Source organism: Pristiophorus japonicus, chromosome 2 (assembly GCF_044704955.1).
Source record: "Pristiophorus japonicus isolate sPriJap1 chromosome 2, sPriJap1.hap1, whole genome shotgun sequence".
Classification (NCBI taxonomy): Eukaryota; Metazoa; Chordata; class Chondrichthyes; family Pristiophoridae; genus Pristiophorus; species Pristiophorus japonicus.
The window spans coordinates 138980857-139000495 of record NC_091978.1 but is presented as its reverse complement, the minus strand read 5'-3'; the positions used below and the strand labels follow the sequence as shown (position 1 = coordinate 139000495).

The following is a 19639-nucleotide window of genomic DNA, read 5'->3' as shown; positions in this document are numbered from 1 at the left end:
GGAGCACGAGATCGGGGCAGTAGATAAAGGAGCACGAGATCGGGGCAGTAGATAAAGGAGTGTGAGATCGGGGCAGTAGATAAAGGAGCGTGAGATCGGGGCAGTAGATAAAGGAGCGTCAGATCGGGGCAGTAGATAAAGGAGCGCGAGATCAAGGCAGTAGATAAAGGAGCGTGAGATCGGGGCAGTCGATGAAGGAGCACGACATCGGGGCAATGGATAAAGGAGCATGAGATCGGGGCAGTGGATAAAAGAGCACGAGATCGGGGCAGTAGATAACGGAGCGCGAGATCGGGGCAGTAGATGAAGGAGCACGAGATCCGGACAATGGATAAAGGAGCGTGAGATCGGGGCAGTAGATAAAGGAGCGTGAGATCGGGGCAGTAGATAACGGACCACGAGATCGGGGCAGTGGATAAAGGAGCGTGAGATCGGGGCAGTAGATAACGGACCACGAGATCGGGGCAGTGGATAAAGGAGCGTGAGATCGGTGCATTAGATAAAGGAGCACGAGATCGGGGCAGTAGATAAAGGAGCACGAGATCGGGGCAGTAGAGAAAGGAGCATGAGATCGGGGCAGTAGATAAAGGAGCGTGAGATCGGGGCAGGAGATAAAGGAGCGTCAGATCGGGGCAGGAGATAAAGGAGCACGAGATCGGGGCAGTAGATAAAGGAGCATGAGATCGGGGCAGTAGATAAAGGAGCGTGAGATCGGGGCAGTAGATAAAGGAGCGTGAGATCGGGGCAGTAGATAAAGGAGCGTCAGATCGGGGCAGTAGATAAAGGAGCGCGAGATCAAGGCAGTAGATAAAGGAGCGTGAGATCGGGGCAGTCGATGAAGGAGCACGACATCGGGGCAGTGGATAAAGGAGCACGAGATCGGGGCAGTGGATAAAAGAGCACGAGATCGGGGCAGTAGATAACGGAGCGCGAGATAGGGGCAGTAGATGAAGGAGTATGAGATCGGGGCAGTCGATAAAGGAGCACGAGATCAGGGCAGCAAATAAAGGAGCGTGAGATTGGGGCAGTAGATAAAGGAGCGTGAGATCGGGGCAGTAGATAACGGACCACGAGATCGGGGCAGTAGATAAAGGAGCATGACAACGGGGCAGTAGATAAAGGAGCGTGAGATCGGGGCAGTAGATAAAGGAGCATGAGATCGGGGCAGTAGATAAAGGAGCGTGAGATCGGGGCAGTAGATAAAGAAGCGTGAGATCGAGGCAGTGGATAAAGGAGCACGAGATCAGGGCAGTAGATAAAGGAGCACGAGATCAGGGCAATAGATAAAGGAGCGTGAGATCAGGGCAGTAGATAAAGGAGCGTGAGATCGGGGCAGTAGATAAAAGAGCACGAGATCGGGGCAGTAGATAAAGGAGCACGAGATTGGGGCAGTGGAGAAAGGAGCATGAGATCGGGGCAGTAGATAAAGGAGCGTGAGATCGGGGCAGGAGATAAAGGAGCGTCAGATCGGGGCAGGAGATAAAGGAGCACGAGATCGGGGCAGTAAATAAAGGAGCATGAGATCGGGGCAGTCGATAAAGGAGCGTGAGATCGGGGCAGTAGATGAAGGAGCGCGAGATCGAGGCAGTAGATAAAGGAGCGTGAGATCGGGGCAGTCGATGAAGGAGCACGACAGCGGGGCAGTAGATAAATGAGCACGAGATCGGGGCAGTAGATAACGGAGCACGAGATCGGGGCAGTAGATAACGGACCACGAGATCGGGGCAGTAGATAAAGGAGCATGACATCGGGGCAGTCGAGAAAGGAGCATGAGATCGGGGCAGTAGAGAAAGGAGCATGAGATCGGGGCAGTAGATAAAGGAGCGTGAGATCGGGGCAGGAGATAAAGGAGCGTCAGATCGTGGCAGGAGATAAAGGAGCACGAGATCGGGGCAGTAGATAAAGGAGCATGAGATCGGGGCATTAGATAACGGACCACGAGATCGGGGCAGTAGATAAAGGAGCATGACATCGGGGCAGTCGAGAAAGGAGCATGAGATCGGGGCAGTAGAGAAAGGAGCATGAGATCGGGGCAGTAGATAAAGGAGCGTGAGATCGGGGCAGGAGATAAAGGAGCGTCAGATCGTGGCAGGAGATAAAGGAGCACGAGATCGGGGCAGTAGATAAAGGAGCATGAGATCGGGGCAGTAGATAAAGGAGCGTGAGATCGGGGCAGTAGATAAAGGAGCGCGAGATCGAGGCAGTAGATAAAGGAGCGTGAGATCGGGGCAGTCGATGAAGGAGCACGACATCGGGGCAGTGGATAAAGGAGCACGAGATCGGGGCAGTAGATAAAGGAGCACGAGATCGGGGCAGTAGATAACGGAGCGCGAGATCGGGGCAGTAGATAACGGAGCGCGAGATCGGGGCAGTAGATGAAGGAGTGAGAGATCAGGGCAATAGATAAAGGAGCACGAGATCAGGGCAATAGATATAGGAGCGTGAGATCGGGGCATTCGATAAAGGAGCGTGAGATCGGGGCAGTCGATAAAAGAGCACGAGATCGGGGCAGTAGATCAAGGAGCGCGAGATCGGGGCAGTAGATAAAGGAGCACGAGATCGGGGCAGTAGATAAAGGAGCACGAGATCGGGGCAGTAGATAAAGGAGCTAGCTGGGAGCACCGCCATACAGACCTGTGAGCGGAGAGAAGTAAAACGAAATCAAAGTGTGACGTCACAGGAAAGCACATAAGAGATTGGTTGGTCAGTATTTATCTCTTTTTTTCTAAATTTGGACAATGCTTTAAATATAAGAGCCGGGATTAAAAACTAAATGTAGATAATTGATATTTCCAAACTTGAAAACTTAATTAATTAAATAAAATACAGTAGAGATGGCAGGGCGGGCGATGTGTTACAGCTGCAGCATGTGGGAGCTGGTGGACACCGATGTGATCCGTGGTGACCACTTCTGCTGCTTGAGGAATTTCAGCTCCGAGTTGATGAGCTGGAGCTCAAGCTTCAGACACAGCGATACATCAGGGAGGGGGACACTGTGTTCCAGCAGAGTGTCACATCCCTTCGGTTAAATTGTTCAAATTAGGTCCGTGGTCAAGGACAGGAGGGTGTGACTACGAGTGAGGCAGGTATGGGGACCCAGGATGTAGTGATGCATGAGCCTCAGCATTTGCTCTTGTCCAACAGATTCGAGGTTCTTACTCCCTGTGTGGACGAGGGCAGCGACTGCAGGGAGGCTGGACAAACTGACCACAGAACCGTAGTACAAGGGGCCATTCAAGTGGGAGGAGTAAAAAGAAATGTTGTAGTGGTCGAGAGTGTAGCCAACATCCCCAGCATCTGACCACACTCGATCAGCTGCATTGGGCAGGCCACATTGTTCGCATGCCTGACACAAGACTCCCAAAGCAAGCACTCTACTTGGAACTCCTACACGGCAAGCAAGCCTCAGGTGGGCAGAGGAAACGTTTCAAGGGCATCCTCAAAGCCTCCTTGATAAAATGCAACATCCCCACCAATACCTGGGAGTCCCTGGCCAAAGACTGCCCGAAGTGCAGGAAGAGTATCCGAGAGGGTGCTGAGCACCTCGAGTCTCATTGCCGAGACCATGCAGAAAACAAGCGTAGGCATCGGAAGGAGCGTGCGGCAAACCAGACTCCCCACCCACTCTTTCCTTCAACAACTGTCTATCCCACCTGTGACAGAAACTGTAATTCCCATATTGGACTGTTCAGTCACCCAAGAACTCACTTTTAGAGTGGAAGCAAGTCTTCCTCGATTTTGAGGGACTGCCTATGATGATGATGTTGTGGTAGGAGACAATATCGTTAGCGGGATAGATACTGTTCTCTGCAGCCGAGAGCGTGAGTCGCAAAGGCTGTGTTGCCTGCCATCGGGTTAAGGACATCTCCTCTGGGATGAAGAGGAACTTGGAGTGGGAGTGGAAAGATCCAGTTGTCATGGTCCACATAGGTACCAACAACATCGGTAGGACAAAGAGGTTCTGCTGAGGGAGTATGTGCAGCTCGGGGGTAAATTAAAAAGCAGCACCACAAATGAGGTAATCTTTGGATTATGACCTGAGCCATGAGCAAATTTGCATAGGGTCAATAAGATCAGAGAGATGAACACGTGACTCAAAGATTGGTGTGGGAGAAATGGATTTCGATCATGGGGCACTGGCACCAGTACTGGAGTAAGAGGGAGCTGTTCCGTTGGGACGGGCTTCACTTGAACCATGCTGGGACCGATGTCCTGTCGAATTGAATAATTGGACCGTAGATAGGTCTTTAAACAAAATAGTGGCGGGGAGGGATCAGGTGAGTGGAAATTTAAAGAGTCAAAAAGAAAGGAGAAGGCAATAGTGCAGGGTAACGATAGGGGTAATGATAACCAGAGTGTGACAGGAAGGGACAGAGTGCATAAACATAAGAGTACATCAGAAAGTGTAATCAGAGTCGGGGAAAATGGTAAAAAGACAAAATTAAAAGCTCTTTGTTTGAATGCACGTAGCATTCGTAACAAGATAGATGAGCTGACGGCACAATTATAAACAAAATGGGTATGACCTTATAGCTATTCCAGAGACGTGGTTGCAAGGTAACCAACGCTGGGAACTGAATATTCAGGAGCATCTGCCATTTCAGAAAGATAGGCAGAAAGGAAAAAGTGGTGGGGTAGTTCTGTGAATAAAGGATTAGATCAGTGCAATAGTGAGAAATGATATTGGCTCAAAAGATCAAGATGTAGAATCAGTTTGTGTCGAGATTAGAAATAATAAGGGAAAAAGTCACTGATGGGAAGAGTCTGCAGGCCCCGTAACAATAGCTACACTGCAGCGCAGACTATAAATCAAGAAAGAATGGATGGTTGTAAGAATGATACGGCAATAATCATGGGTGATTTTAATCTTCATATTGATTGGACAAATCAAATTGGTAAAGATAGCCTTCAGGAAGAGTTCATAGAGTGTATTCAGGATGGTTTCTTCGAACAATACATTGTGGAACCAACCAGGGAGCAGACTATTTTAGATCTGGTAATGTTTAATGAGACAGGATTAATTAAAGATCTCATAGTAAAAGATCATCTTGGGGAGAGTGATCATAATTGTTTTGTATCTGTAAAGCATGCACTCCCATATTCCGCCACCAGGGAGCTCATCCCCTGAAGTCCCAAGGGATCCCAGCATCCCTTGCGAGCACTGTATATAAGCCGACCCCGAAGGCCTGTTCCTCACTCTGGAGTGTCTTAATAAAGACTGAGGTCACTGTTACTTTAACCTCCCTGTGTGCAGTCTCAATTGTGTTAGGAACACAATAACTGGCGACGAGTAAATGAATCCAATGCAAAACTGTGGGCATCCTGGAGAAGTTCTCGGAGGGTGAGGACTGGGAAGCCTATGTCGAATGACTAGACCAGTACTTTGTAGCCAACGAGCTGGACAGAGAAGGAAGCGCTGCAAAAAGGAGAGCGGTCCTCCTCACAGTCTGCGGGGCACCTGCCTACAGCTTCATGAAGAATCTTCTGGCTCCAGTGAAACCCACAGATAAGTTGTATGAGGAGCTGTGTACACTGGTTCGGGAGCATCTTAACCCGAGGGAGAGCGTGCTGAGGGAGAAGTATCGGTTCTACACGTGCCAGCGATCTGAAGGTCAGGAAGTGGCAAGCTACGTTGCCGAGCTAAGGCGACTTGCAGGACTTGATGGCTACCTGGAGCAGATGCTCAGACTTTTTTGTACTGGGCATTGGCCATGAGACCATCCTACGAAAACTTTTGAATGTAGAGACACCGACCCTCAGTAAGGCCATTGCGATAGCACAGGCGTTTATGTCCACCAGTGATAACACCAAACAAATCTCTCAGCACACAAGTGCTAACAATGTTCATAAAATAACTGGCACTGTGTTTGTGAGTAGAAATGTACAGGGCAGAAAGCACGAGTCTGCAACTGCGAGCAGGCCTTCGGTGACCCAGATGACTCAGAGTCCACAACAAAGGATGAATGCAAGGCGATTCACACCTTGTTGGTGTTGAGACTTCCATTCAGCCTATTCATGCCGCTTCAAAGAGTATGTTTGCAAGAGCTGTGGAACAATGCGGCACCTCCAACGAGCTTGCAGACGAGCTGCAAGCTCTGCAAAACCTGCTAACCACCACGTAGCAGAGGAAGATCGGTCCATGGTGGATCAAAGCAATTTCGAGCCTTAAAGAGAGGAGGCAGATGCTGAAGTACATGGGTTGCACACATTTGAGACAAAATGTCCACCTATAATGCTAAATGTAAAATTGAATGGCTTACCCGTAGCCATTGAACTGGACACTGGCGTAAGCCAATCCATCATGAGTAAAAAGATGTTTGAAAGACTGTGGTGCAAAAAGGCACTCAGACCAGCCCTGAGCCCCATCTACACGAAACTGAAAATGTACACAAAGAGCTCATCACTGTTCTGGGCAGCGCCATGGTCAAGGTCATCTACAAGGGCACGGTGCACGAACTGCCACTTTGGATTGTCCCGGGCGATGGCCCCACACTGCTTGGAAGGAGCTGGCTGGGCAAAATCCGCTGGAACTGGGATGACATCTGAGCGCTATCACATGTTGATGAGGCCTCATGTACCCAGGTTCTTAACAAATTTCCTTCCCTTTTTGAGCCAGGCATTGGAAACTTTTCCGAGGTGAAGGTGCACATCCACTTGGTCCCAGAGGCACGACCCATTCACCACAAGGAACGAGCGGTACCTCACATGATGAGGGAGAGAGTGGAAATCGAGCTGGACAGGCTGCAACGCGAGGGCATCATCTCCCCAGTGGAATTCAGTGAGTGGGCCAGCCTGATTGTTCCAGTACTCAAAAGTGATGGCACGGTCAGGATTTGCGGCGATTATAAAGTAACTATTGATCGTTTCTCGCTACAGGACCAATACTCGCTACCTAAGGCAGACGACCTATTCGCGACACTGGCAGGAGGCAAGACGTTCACCAAGCTCGACCTAACTTCGGCCTACATGACACAGGAGCTGGAGGAGTCTTCGAAGGGCCTCACCTGCATCGACACACACAAAGGATTGTTCGTCTACAACAGTGCCCGCTTGGAATTCGGTCAGCTGCAGCGATCTTCCAGAGAAACATGGAGAGCCTACTCAAGTCGGTACCACGCATGGTGGTTTTTCAGGACGACATATTGGTCATGGGTCAGGACACCGTCGAGCATCTACAAAACCTGGAGGAGGTCCTCCAGCGACTGGATAGTGTAGGGCTGCGGCTGAAGAGGTCGAAACGCGTCTTCATGGCAACAGAAGTGGAGTTTTTGGGGAGAAAGATCGCGGCAGATGGCATTCGGCCCACAGACGCCAAGACACGCCCAGGCCACAGAACGTCACGGAGCTGCGGTCATTCCTGGGATCCTCAACTATTTTGGTAACTTCCTACCTGGGTTAAGCACCCTCTTAGAGCCCCTACAAGTGTTATTGCATAAAGGTGAGAACTGGGTATAGGGAAAAAAATAAGTAATTGCTTTTGAGAAAGCCAGAAACATTTTATGCTCCAACAAGCTGCTTGTATTGTATAACCCGTGTAAAAGACTTGTGTTAGCATGTGATGTGTCGTCGTACGGAGTCGGGTACGTGTTACAACAAACTAACATTGCGGGGAAGTTGCAACCTGTCGCCGATGCCTCCAGAAGCTTGTCTAAGGTTGAGAGGGCCTACAGCATGATTGAGAAAGAGGCATTAGCGTCTGTTCGGGGTAAAGAAAATGCATCAGTATCTGTTTGGCCTCAAATTTGAGCTGGAAACCGATCACAAACCCCTCATATCCCTGTTTGCTGAAAACAAGAGGATAAATACTAATATGCCTCAGCCTGCATACAAAGGTGGGCACTCGCGCTATCAGCGTATACCTATACCATCCGCCACAGGCCAGGCACCGAGAACTGTGCGGATGCTCTCAGTCGGCTACCATTGCCCACCACGAAGGTGGAAATGGTGCAACCTGCAAACTTGTTGATGGTTGCGCAGTCCGCAGACTTGTTGATGGTCATGCAAGCGTTTGAAAATGATAAATCACCTGTCACGGCCTGCCAGATTAGGACTTGGACAAGCCAAGATCCCTACTAAAAAACTGTGTACTGCATCAGAGCTGGGCCAGCATCCCTGTTGAAATGCAAGAGTTAATCAAACCATTCCAGCGGCGAAATGACGAGCTGTTCAATCAGGCAGACTGCCTGTTGTGGGGTAACCGCGTAGTGCTACCCAAAAAGGGCAGGGAGACGTTCATCTCGGATCTCCACAGCACACACCCAGGCATAGTAATGATGAAAGCGATAGCCAGATCCCACGTGTGTTGGCCCGGTATCGACTCTGACTTAGAGTCCTGTGTACGGCAATACCGCACGTGTGCTCAGTTGAGCAACACGCCCAGAGAGGCACCACTAAGTTAGTGGTCCTGGCCCTCCAGACCATGGTCGAGGATCCATGTCGACTATTCGGGCCCGTTTCTCTGTAAAATGTTCCTGGTGGTGGTGGATGCTTTTTCAAAATGGATTGAATGTGAAATAATGTCAGGAAGCACCACCACCATTGAAAGCCTGAGGGCCATGTTTGCCACCCACGGCCTGCCTGACATACTGGTCAGTGACAACGGGCCATGCTTCACCAGTGCCGAATTTAAAGAATTCATGACCCGCAATGGGATCAAACATGTCACCTCGGCCCCGTTTAAACCAACCTCCAATGGGCAGGCAGAGCGGGCAGTGCAAACAATCAAATCGAGCCTTAAACAAGTCACAGAAGGCTCACAGCAGGCTCACTCCAAACCCGCCTGTCTCGAGTACTGCTCAGCTACCGCACGAGACCCCACTGAGCTACTCATGAAAAGGACACTTAAAACCAGACTCTCGCTGGTCCACCCCAACCCGCATGATCAGGTAGAGAGCAGGCGGCAGCAACAAAATGTAAACGATGGTCGCGCCACTGTGTCACAGGAAATTGATCTGAATGACCCTGTGTATGTGCTAAACTATGGACATGGTCCCAAGTGGATCGCGGGCATGGTGATAGCTAAAGAAGGGAGTCGGGTGTTTATAGTTAAACTAGACAATGGACAATTTTGCAGAAAGCACCTGGACCAAACGAGGCTGCGGTTCGCAGACTGCCCTGAACAACCCTCAGCAGACACCACCTTTTTCGAGCCCACAACACACACCCAAAGGATCAACGACACCACCCCGAACCAGGAAATCGAACCCATCACGTCCAACAGCCCAGCAAGGCCAGGCTCACCCAGCAGCCCTGCAGGGCCAACAACACGCCAGCCCAGCGAGGGCACAGCCAACTCACCAGAACAGACATTTGTACCGAAGCGGTCCACAAGGAAAGAAAGGCTCCCGACCACCTCACCTTGTAAATAGTTTTCACTTTGACTTTGCGGGGGAGTGATGGTGTGTGTCTGTAAAGCATGCACTCGCATATTCCGCCACCAGGGAGCTCATCCCCTGAAGCCCCAAGGGATACCAGCATCCCTTGGGAGCACTGTATATAAGCCGGCCCCTAAGGCCTGTTCCTCAATCTGGAGTGTCTTAATAAAGACTGAGGTCACTGTTACTTTAACCTCCCTGTGTGCAGCCTCATCTGTATTAGGAACACAATAATAACATGGTAGAATTTCAAATTCACTTTGAGGCTGACAAAGCTAGGTCTCAAACAGATATGCAGAGTTGGTGAAAGTGGACTGGGAAAATCGATTAAAGGGTAAGACGGTAGCTGAGCAGTGACAAACGTTTAAGGAGATATTTCATAACTCTGAGCAAAGATATATTCCAAAGAAAGATTCTAAGGGCCCGAAATTGATGACCATACCGCCGGCTGCTGCGAGTTTTCTCGGCGCTCTTGATTCCATGCGAGATTGGTGAAGCCCTCACGCTGGCGGTTTGAAAGGATCACTGGGGAGCGTCCGCTGGCATGCGCCGGCATGCAAAGCCGAAAAAGTCCTCCCGCCCGAGATTCATCCGAGCGGTCCTCCGCTCCTGCAGGAGAAAAGACCGCTGCATGGAGTAGGTCTTACCTGGACAGTAGGTATGAAGTCCTGCAAGAAAAGGTTACTGAGATTTGTTTCTTTAATTCTTTTGCAGTGATTTTGTTTGAAAGGGTCCTCTGAAGGTTCTGTGATGTTTTCTTTTTTATTTATTGAACATTTTTTTTTATGCGTCCCTGGGCCCGACTCCAGCCTCTGTGTAACTTTCTCCAGGATTGCATTTGCCGCCCAGAATCCCACCTACCGCCCTCTACTGCCCAGAATCACCGTGTAACGCCCTATTTTCCCGCCAGGTGCTTTGAGCCTTCTTTTTTCACCAAACATCCGCCCAAAGTGCAGTCAGGATCTTCGCGGTCTTTTCAACGGTAAATGGGCGGAACTTGGCTTTAATTAAATTTGGGTCCAAAGAGAACAATGCCATGGATAACTAAGGAAGTAAAGCATGGTATCAAATTGAAAACAAAGACATACAATGTTGTGAAGAATAGAGGAAGGCCAGAGGATTGAGAAATTTTTAGAAATCAGCAAAGGAGGACTAAAAAAATAAAGAGAGAGAAGATCGTGTTTGAAAGTAAAGTAGCAAGAAATATAAAAGCAGACAAGAAGAGCTTCTACAGGTATATAAAAAGGAAGCTAAAGTAAACATTGGTCCCTTAGAGGATGATACTGGGCAATTAATAATGGGAAACAGGGAAATGGCAGAGACATTGAACAAATATTTTGTATCAGTCTTCACAGTCGAAGACACTAAAAGCATCCCACCAATTGATAATCAAGGAGCTATTGGGAGGGGGGAACTTAAATCAATCACTATTACTGGAGAAAAAGTACTAGGCAAATTAATGGGACTAAAGGTGGACAAGTCCCCTGGACATTTGGAAAAGCATAATACAGTCAAGCGGAGTCAACATGGTTTTATGAAAAGGAAATCATGTTTGACAAATTTGCTAGAGTTCTTTGAGGATGTAACGAGCAGGTTGGATAAAGGGGAACCAGTGGATGTGGTGTATTTGGATTTCCAGAAGGCATTCAATAAGGTACCACATTAAAGGTTACTGCACAAGATAAAAGTTCACGGGGTTGGAGGTAGTATATCAGCATGGACAGCGGACTGGCTAACTAACAGAAAACAGAGAGTTGAGATAAATGGGTCATTTTCCAGTTGGCAAACGGTAGCTAGTGGATCGGTGCTGGTGCCTCAACTATTTAGAATCTATATTGATGACTTGGATGAGGGACCGAGTATAATTTAGCCAAGTTTGCTAATGATACAAAGATGGGTGGGAAAGCAAATAGTGAGGAGGACACAAAAATTCTGCAAAGGGATATAGACAGGCTAAGTGAGTGGGCAAAAATTTGGCAGATGGAGTATAATGTGGGAAAGTGTGAAGTTATGCACTTTGGCAGGAAAAATAAAAAAGCTAATTATTATTTAAATGGAGAGAGATTACAAAATGCTGCAGTACAGAAGGACCTGGGGGTCCTTGTGCATCAAACACAAAAAGTTAGTGTGCAGGTACAGCAAGTAATCAGAAAGGAATGTTGACCTTTATTGTAAAGGGGCTGGAGTCTAAAAGCAGGGAAGTACTGCTGCAACTGTACAGGGTATTGGTGAGACCACACCTAGATTACTGCGTACAGTTTTGGTCTCCTTATTTAAGCAGAGATATACTTGCATTGGAGGCAGTTCAGAGAAGGCTCACTTGGTTGATTCCTGAGATGAGGGGGTTGACTTATGAAGAAAAGTTGAGTAGGTTGGGCCTATACACATTGGAGTTTAGAAGAATGAGAGATGATCTTATTGAAATTTCTAAGATACTGAGAGGGCTCAACAAGGTAGATACAGAGAGGATATTTCCACTCGTGGGGGAGTCTAGAACTAGGGGGCATAGTTTCAGAATTGAGATGAGGAAGAATTTCCTCTCTCTCTGGAATTCTCTGCCCCAGAGAGCTATGGAGGCTGGGTTATTGCATATATTTAAGGCGGAGATAGACAGGTTTTTGAAAGATAAGGGAGTGAATGGTTATGGGGAGCGGGCAGGGAAGCGGAGCTGAGCCCAAGATCAGATTGGCCATGATCTCATAGAATGGCGGAGCAGGCTCGAGGGGCCTAATGGCCTACTGCTGCTCCTATTTCCGATGTATCATCTGGGGTGCAAGAGTAGTTATTCCAAATAAGTTCAGGTCCAAATTGTTAAGAGATCTTCATGATCAGTACCTGGGAATATGCTTGACAAGAGTTTTGCACGCAGTTATTTGTGGCGGCCAGGTCTAGATAAAGATTACAGAGTACATTGTTAGTCTGTGCACAACATGTCAATCGGTAAGCAAGAAACCACCATCACCAGCATTACAGCCATGGAAATGGCCTCCCAGGGTGTGGCAAAGGTTACATGTAGATTTTGCTGAGCGAGAAGGACAACAATTGTTCATTGTAATTGATAGCCATTCGAAGTGGGTAGAGATTGGACTATTTGCGCAGATTGTTTTCTTCATATGGCCTTCCAGAAGAAATTGTGTCTTATAACGGGCCGCAAGTTTGTTCAGTGGAATTTGCTCAGTCCATGAGCAGAAATGGTGTGAAACATGCCAATGTTCCACCGTACCACCCTGCTTCAAATCGTGCAGCAGAGCGCACAATACAAATTGTAAAACGTGCCCTCATCAAGCAAATGTTGGATCCAAATCCAAAGAAACGGCAGTTGCTGTTGGATCATAAACTAGCAAATTTTCTAATTACTTATCGTAATACTCCTCATAAAACTACTGGTAGAACACCAGCAGAGTTGTTTCTTGAACGACAGCCACGAAGCAGGTTCTCGTTGTTAAAGCCAAACTTGGCACAATCAGTAGGAGAGAAACAATTAAGACAGAAAGAGAATCATGATAGAGGTAGAGTGAGAGAGACAAGTCTGAAATTGGAATCAGAAGGTTAGAGTGAAGAACCATTACCATAAATGGTTAAAGTGGTTACCAGGAAGAATAGTGAAGATGTGTTCCTCACAAATATTTGGTCAAGATGTTTGATCGTGGACAGGTTCAGTTTGTTCACATTGATCATATTTTACCTACAGATGTGAAAGGTAGTAAAAGTTGGAATGATTTGATTATTTCTGATGAGTCAGATAATCTTGTTACAAGTAGAGTGCCAGTAGCAAATCCTACATCAGATGTCCTCAAAACAAGTCCAAGAGAAAGTCAGAATTTAAGTCTGAGTCTGAGTCAGACAGACAAACAGTCTGACGTTCTCGAGCGTCCAAATATTGATCAAGGGTTACCCTTGGAGGAAATCTCTCCTCAGGATCAGCCTAGAATGAGTCTAACTTCGACACCAAGTTTTAAAAGTTCTGTTCAAGAGCGAAGGTATCCTCTTCGAAACAGAAAACAAGTGGTTAAGTTTGATTTGTAAATATGGCAAAATAAATCCATATCTTTTGTTATGTATAACCATGCAAATTATGTGTGATGATTATTTTGTTATGATTACTTCTACATTAAGGAGGGAGAAGTGTAATGTATAGCTCCATCTCGTGGACTACTGCTCTGCCTAGTAGACTACTGTGGTAATGTAACCACTGCTGTTTATATAATAAAAGGACCATGTGTCAAGGTCACATGACAATTTCCTGTAGCGCCATCTGATGGTCTGTGTGTTTGTGATGTCGCAAAGAATATATCACAGTTGGGTAGATGCCAGTATTGTTGCTATACTTGAACAGCTTGGCTCGAGACACAGCTAGTTCTGGAGCATAAGTCTTCAGCACTACAGCCGGGATGTTGTCGGTGCCTATAGCCTTTGCTGTATACAGTGCGCTCTGCCATTTCCTGATATCACATGGAGTGAATCAAATTGGCTGAAGACTGCCTTCTGTGATGGTGAGGACCGCAGGAGGAGGCCGAGATGGAGCATCCACTTGGCACTTCGAGCTAAAGATGGTTGCAAACCCTTCAGACTTGTCTTTGCACTAACATGCTGGGCTCCACCATCATCGAGAATGGGGATTTTCATAGAGCCCCCTCCTCCCATTAGTTGTTTAATTGTCCACCACCATTCACGACTGGATGTGGCATGACTACAGAGCTTTGATCTGATTCTTTGGTTGTGGGATCATTTAGCTCTGTCTGTAGCATGCTGCTTCCGCTGTTTAGCATGCATGTAGTCCTCATTTTTAGGTACACCTGGTGCTGCTCCTGGCATGCTCTTCTACACTCCTCATTGAATCAAGATTGGTCCCATGGCCAGAGTAAGAGATATGTTGGGCCATGAGGTTACAGATAGTGCTGGAATACAATTCTGTTGTTGCTGATGACCCACAGTGCCTCATAGATGCCAAGCATTGGCTGCTCGATCTGTCTGAATCTATCCCTTTTAGCACAGCGGTAATGCCACACAATATGATCCTGTCCTCAATGTGAAGAACGGACTCATCTCCACAAGGAATGTGCGGTGGTCACTTCTGCCAATACTGTCATGGACAGCTGCTCCTGCGACAGATCGATTAGTGAGAATGAGGTCAAGTAAGTTTTTCCCTTGTGTTGGTTCTCTCACCACCTGCCATAGGCCTAGTCTAACTGCGATGTCCTTCAGGGCTCGGTCAGCTCATTCAGTAGTGTCGCTACTGAGCCACTCTTGGTGATGGACATTGAAGTCCCCCACCCAGAGTACATTCTCATGAAACTATTGACATCAGTGACACATTGATGTCACCTGCCCCACGAGCGCCGCGCGAACATCCAGGTTACTGCCCCCATTATATTTTTTACTCTAAGTGCCAAATTGCCAGTGATTTAGCAGCCCATCTCGTCAGGTGCTAAATTTCTTGCTAATTGTAAGAGCCTTCCCCAATTTCTTGCTGAAGGCAATTTTGGCCTATTTGTCTCAACTACTCCCTGTGGTAGCAAATTCCATATTCTCACCACTCTCTGGGTAAATACGTTTCTTTCAAATTCCCTTTTTGATTTCTTGGTGACTACCTTACATTGATGACGTCTAGTTATTCTCTTCCCCACAAATGGAAACATTCTCTCTGAATCTACTCTTTCAAAACCTTTCATAATTTTAAAGACCTCAATTAGGTCACCACGAGCCTATTTTTTTCAAGCAAAAAGCGATGCATCTTGTTCATCTTTTCCTGATAGGCATACTCTCGCATTTCTGGTATCATCCTTGTAAATCTTCTGTGCACCTGCTCCAGTGCCTCGATATCCTTTTTATAATATGGCGATTAGAATTGTACGCAGTACTCCAAGTGTGGTCTAACCAAGGTTCGATACAAGTTTAGCATAACTTCACTACTTTTCAATTTTATAATTTTCTTTAATTTAAATTAAGGAAAAAGGAAATAACTTGCCTTCATATCACACCCTTCATGTCCCCAGGACATCCCAAAGTGTTTCACATACAATTAATTATTTTCAAAGTGTTGTTGTTGTAATGTAGGGACATGTGGCTCAAAGCAAGGCCAATTTTTGACACTAAATTACTATTTTTGCCTGTTATTTTCATCGGTTAATTCAAACTACTGAATAATTAAATTTTTTTGTGAAAACAATAGATTTTAAATATCAAGAGCAGACTGCACTGACATCTGGATAAATGCTGTCCCATCACATCACAGGTAAAAACAACTAATGAAACACAATTTGTGTGTGTTGATATGTGTGCTGCAAAATGATTCACTTAACATGCCCAGAAATTAATTTTGCAGTGCTATCTCATTGTACATACCTTCAGATTGAATTTAAGACAGATACCTGTATAAGCAAATATTTTGTCCAGCTATGATCATCTAACAGAATTCTGAATCTTGAATTGATTAAAATAGTAGTTTATGGAAAATTAAAGCAGAAATCTAAATGAATAACTTGATACTAGACTCTAGTCTGTCTCGTTGCATTTGTTATTTCTTTAATTTGTTAATAACCCTATTTTTAAAATTAATGTTGAACAGCTGTAAACCTAACCTCAACTTTAACTTTTATAATTATAGGGGCTCCCGTTATAACAGCAAAATGGAATTAAGGTTACAGTCATTGGAGAGTCACTACACTGGTCATTTTTTTCTTGATGTCATGGAGCAAACTAAGCTTTTAAAACTCAGAGTGAGACATTGCCAGGACCATTGTACCAAGCTAAAAATTCCACCTAACTGATGGTTAAGATATGTTTGAATTTGTAAGTGGAGCATTTTCTGTCAATAGTAGCCTGAATCAAACAACAGACCACAACATGGTAACATGAGTTACAACAAGCTGGGCCATTTTTTTGTTGAAAACCTTCCGTGACTTTCAAGGTGTATAACAAGTCCAGGGATGAAATTAAAAGGGATATGAGGAAAGCAAAGAGAGAGCATGAAAGATTCTTGGCAAGTAAAATCAAGGAAAACCCAAAGATGTTTTATAAATATATTAAGAGCAAGAGGATAACTAAAGAAAGGGTCGGGCCAATTAGAGACCCTGAGGGTAATCTGTATGTGGAGGCAGAAGATGTAGGGATGGTTCTTAATTAATAGGTTTGCGTCTGTTTTCACAAAAGAGAGGGACGATGCAGACACTGCTATCGAGGAGGAGGAGTGTGAAATATTCGATGAAATAAACATAGTGAGAGAGGAGGTATTAAGGGGTTTAGCATCTTTGAAAGTGGATAAGTCCCCAGGCCTGGATGAAATGTATCCCAGGCTGTTAAGCGAAGCAAAAGAGGAATTAGCAGAGGCTTTGACCATCATTTTCCAATCCTCTCTGGCTTCAGGTGTGATGCCAGAGGACTGGAGGACTACTAATGTGGCACATTGGTTTAAGAAGGGAGAAAGGGATAGACTGAGTATTTACAGGCCAGTCAGCCTAACCTCAGAAAATTATTGGAAAAAATCCTGAAGGACAGGATAAATCTACATTTAGAAAAACACGGATTAATCAGGGACAGTCAACATGGATTTGTTAAGGGAAGGTCATGTCTGATTAACTTGATTCAATTTTTCAGGGAGGTAAACAGGAAGGTCGATGAGGCAGTGCATATGATGTAATGTATATGGATTTTAGCAATGCTTTTGATAAGGTCTCACGTGGCAGATTGGTCACAAAAGTAAAAGCCCGTGAGATCCAAGGCAAAGTGGCAAGTTGGATCCAAAATTGGCTCAGAGGCAGGAAGCAAAGCGTAATGTTTGATGGGTGTTTTTATGACTGGAAGGATGTTTCCAGTGGAGTTCCGCAGGGCTCAGTACTAGATCCCTTGCTTTTTGTGGTATACATCAATGATCTAGACTTGAATATAGGGGGTATGATTAAGAAGTTTGCAGATTAAACTAAAATCGGCTGTGTGGTTGATAATGAATAAGAAAGCAGTGGACTGCAGGACGATATCAATCAACTGGTCAGGTAGGCAAATGGAATTTAATCCAGAGAAACGTGAGCTAATGCATTTGGAGAGGGCTTAACAAGGAAAGGGAATAAACATTAAATAGTAGGACACTGAGAAGTGTAGAGGAACAAAGGGACCTTGGAGTGCATGTCCACAGATCCCTGAAGGTAGCAGACCAGGTAGAAAGGTTGGTTAAGAAGGCATATGGAATGCTTGCCTTTATTAGCCGAGTCATAGAATAAAAGAGCAGGTGGGTTATGTTTGAACTTTATAAAACACTGGTTAGGCCACAGCTGGAGTACTGCATGCAGTTTTGGTCACCGCATTACAGGAAGGACGTGATTGCACTGGAGAGGGGGCAGTGGAGATTTCCGAGGATGTTGCCAGGAGTGGAGAATCTTAGCTATGAGGACAGATTCAATAGGCTGGGTTTGTTTTCCTTGGAACAAAGGAGGCTGAGGGAAGATCTCATTGAGGTGTAGTAAATTATGAGGGGCCTAGATACAGCGGATAGAAAGGGCTTATTTCGCTTAGCAGAGGGGTCAACAATCAGGGGCATAAATTTAAAATAATTGGTAGAAGGTTTAGAGGGGATTGTGAAGGGAAATTTCTTCAAGCAGAGGGTTGTGGGGGTCTGGAACTCACTGCCTGAAATGGTAGAGGCAAAAACCCTCACTACATTTAAAAAGTACTTGGATGTGCACTTGAAGTGCTGTAACCTGCAGGGTTACAGACCGAGAGCTGGAAAGTGGGTTCGGCTGGATAGCCTCTTGTTGGCTGGCACGGACAATGGGCAAACTTCTATGATTCTACTTGCTCAGCCTTGAGACAAAAATGATACCGGACAGTTCTGTCTCTCCAATGTACTGACAATCCCTTGCTAGGAACGTTGCTGCTGAAGTCTGTGGCCAAACGAGTGAATCATTCCCCGCAGCTCGATCAGTGTTTACAAGCAGTGCAAGGCTCAGATAGAAGTTGTGGGAGGGGAGCAGTGGGGGGAGACAGAGCCGAAGTCAGCGTGGTTTATAAGTGGAATGTCTGTGCCCGATCCCAGCTGCACAATAGAAAACATCTGGCACAGCACAGCTTTCCATCCACTAGCTGTTTTACAAAAGGGTTATTCCAACGTCAGGGACGTTCTGAACAAACATTTTATTTTAAAAAAGATTGTTAGCGGTTTCAGACTGCAACTTTTGAGCTTGAGGTCTCTTCATAGAAGATGAGAGGGTAATTAATAGCAAAAGCACGTCTCCGCTTTACATGGCGTTGAACTCACTTACCGAGCGGCAGCAGCCCAGTAACAAGATGCACACGAGCAGGGAACACACAGAAACCCAGGCACGCTGCATTTCGGGATTTCTGTTAATAAACATAAAATGAAAAGAAAAATACATCATCCTAGTACGTCAACATTACAAGATTGAGATTTTGGATCTATGTCATGCAAATAACCTAAAATACTTGGAATAACTATTCGAAAGACAAAGACTGAACACTTACCTCGCTCTAAGAATGGAAGTAGCAAAACTCCTGTAAACTCGAAGTGGCTCGAAGTCTTTTGCGGACCAGAAGAGTTGTAGCTTCAGCTGCTTTCAGGGTTTGTGATTTTATCTCTGGTGAGTCAGTGGGAAAGAATGTTTTCCAAAGAGATGGCGGTTTGTCAGAAAATCAGCACTGGTCAGCAGAGCTGAGGGGACTCGGGGGTGGCCGCAAGAAAGGAAAGCAAATGACGGAACATACCCAACTGCACAGATAGCTGGAGCTGGTTTGGCTTTTACACAGGAAGACAGAGACAGCTGGCTTACACTTTATATGTTCAGTACACAGTTAGATCAGACTATATGCACAGTACTGCTAATGCCCACCTTTCACAGTTCACCTTGTGGGTGAGTTTATGATTTTAATAGATCCGGGTAAAAGCTGCAACCAGTTCATTACATTAAAAATAAAATTAAAAAGGTACAGTGTGAAGGAGCGGATATAACTCATTTTCTGAGAAATTTGGACCAAAACTGTTATGTCTTGGATAAGGAGTCAGACTAGATACTGCAAGCTCAAAGTAAATGTGACCGTAGTCCTTTATTACAGATCTCAGAATGCCTCTCCAGCCTGTGAGGCCTCCTTATATACAGGTGCTCCCAAGGGATTGTGGGATCCCTTGGGACTCCAGGGGATAAGCCTGGTTAACTGGTGGTTAGACATGGTAATTACAGGTTTACATACATAACAACACTCCCCCTCCCCCGCAAAGTCAATAGTGTAACTATTTACAATGTGTGTCGATTTGAGGC

The 19639-nt window shown here is 46.1% G+C and overlaps 1 protein-coding gene across 1 annotated transcript in view; it reads right to left on the bottom strand.

Annotated features, from left to right (window-relative positions):
• fgl1 (fibrinogen-like 1) overlaps window positions 1-19079 on the bottom strand; it is a 247057-nt gene extending 227978 nt beyond the window's left edge. The window contains exons 1-2 of the mRNA XM_070869712.1: window positions 18849-19079; window positions 18629-18707 (exon numbers count right to left, since the gene is read on the bottom strand). Of these exons, the coding sequence (XP_070725813.1) occupies window positions 18629-18697 (69 nt within the window). The 5' untranslated portion in view covers window positions 18698-18707; window positions 18849-19079. The remainder of the gene's footprint in view (window positions 1-18628; window positions 18708-18848) is intronic.
• Window positions 19080-19639: the final 560 nt, after the last annotated feature.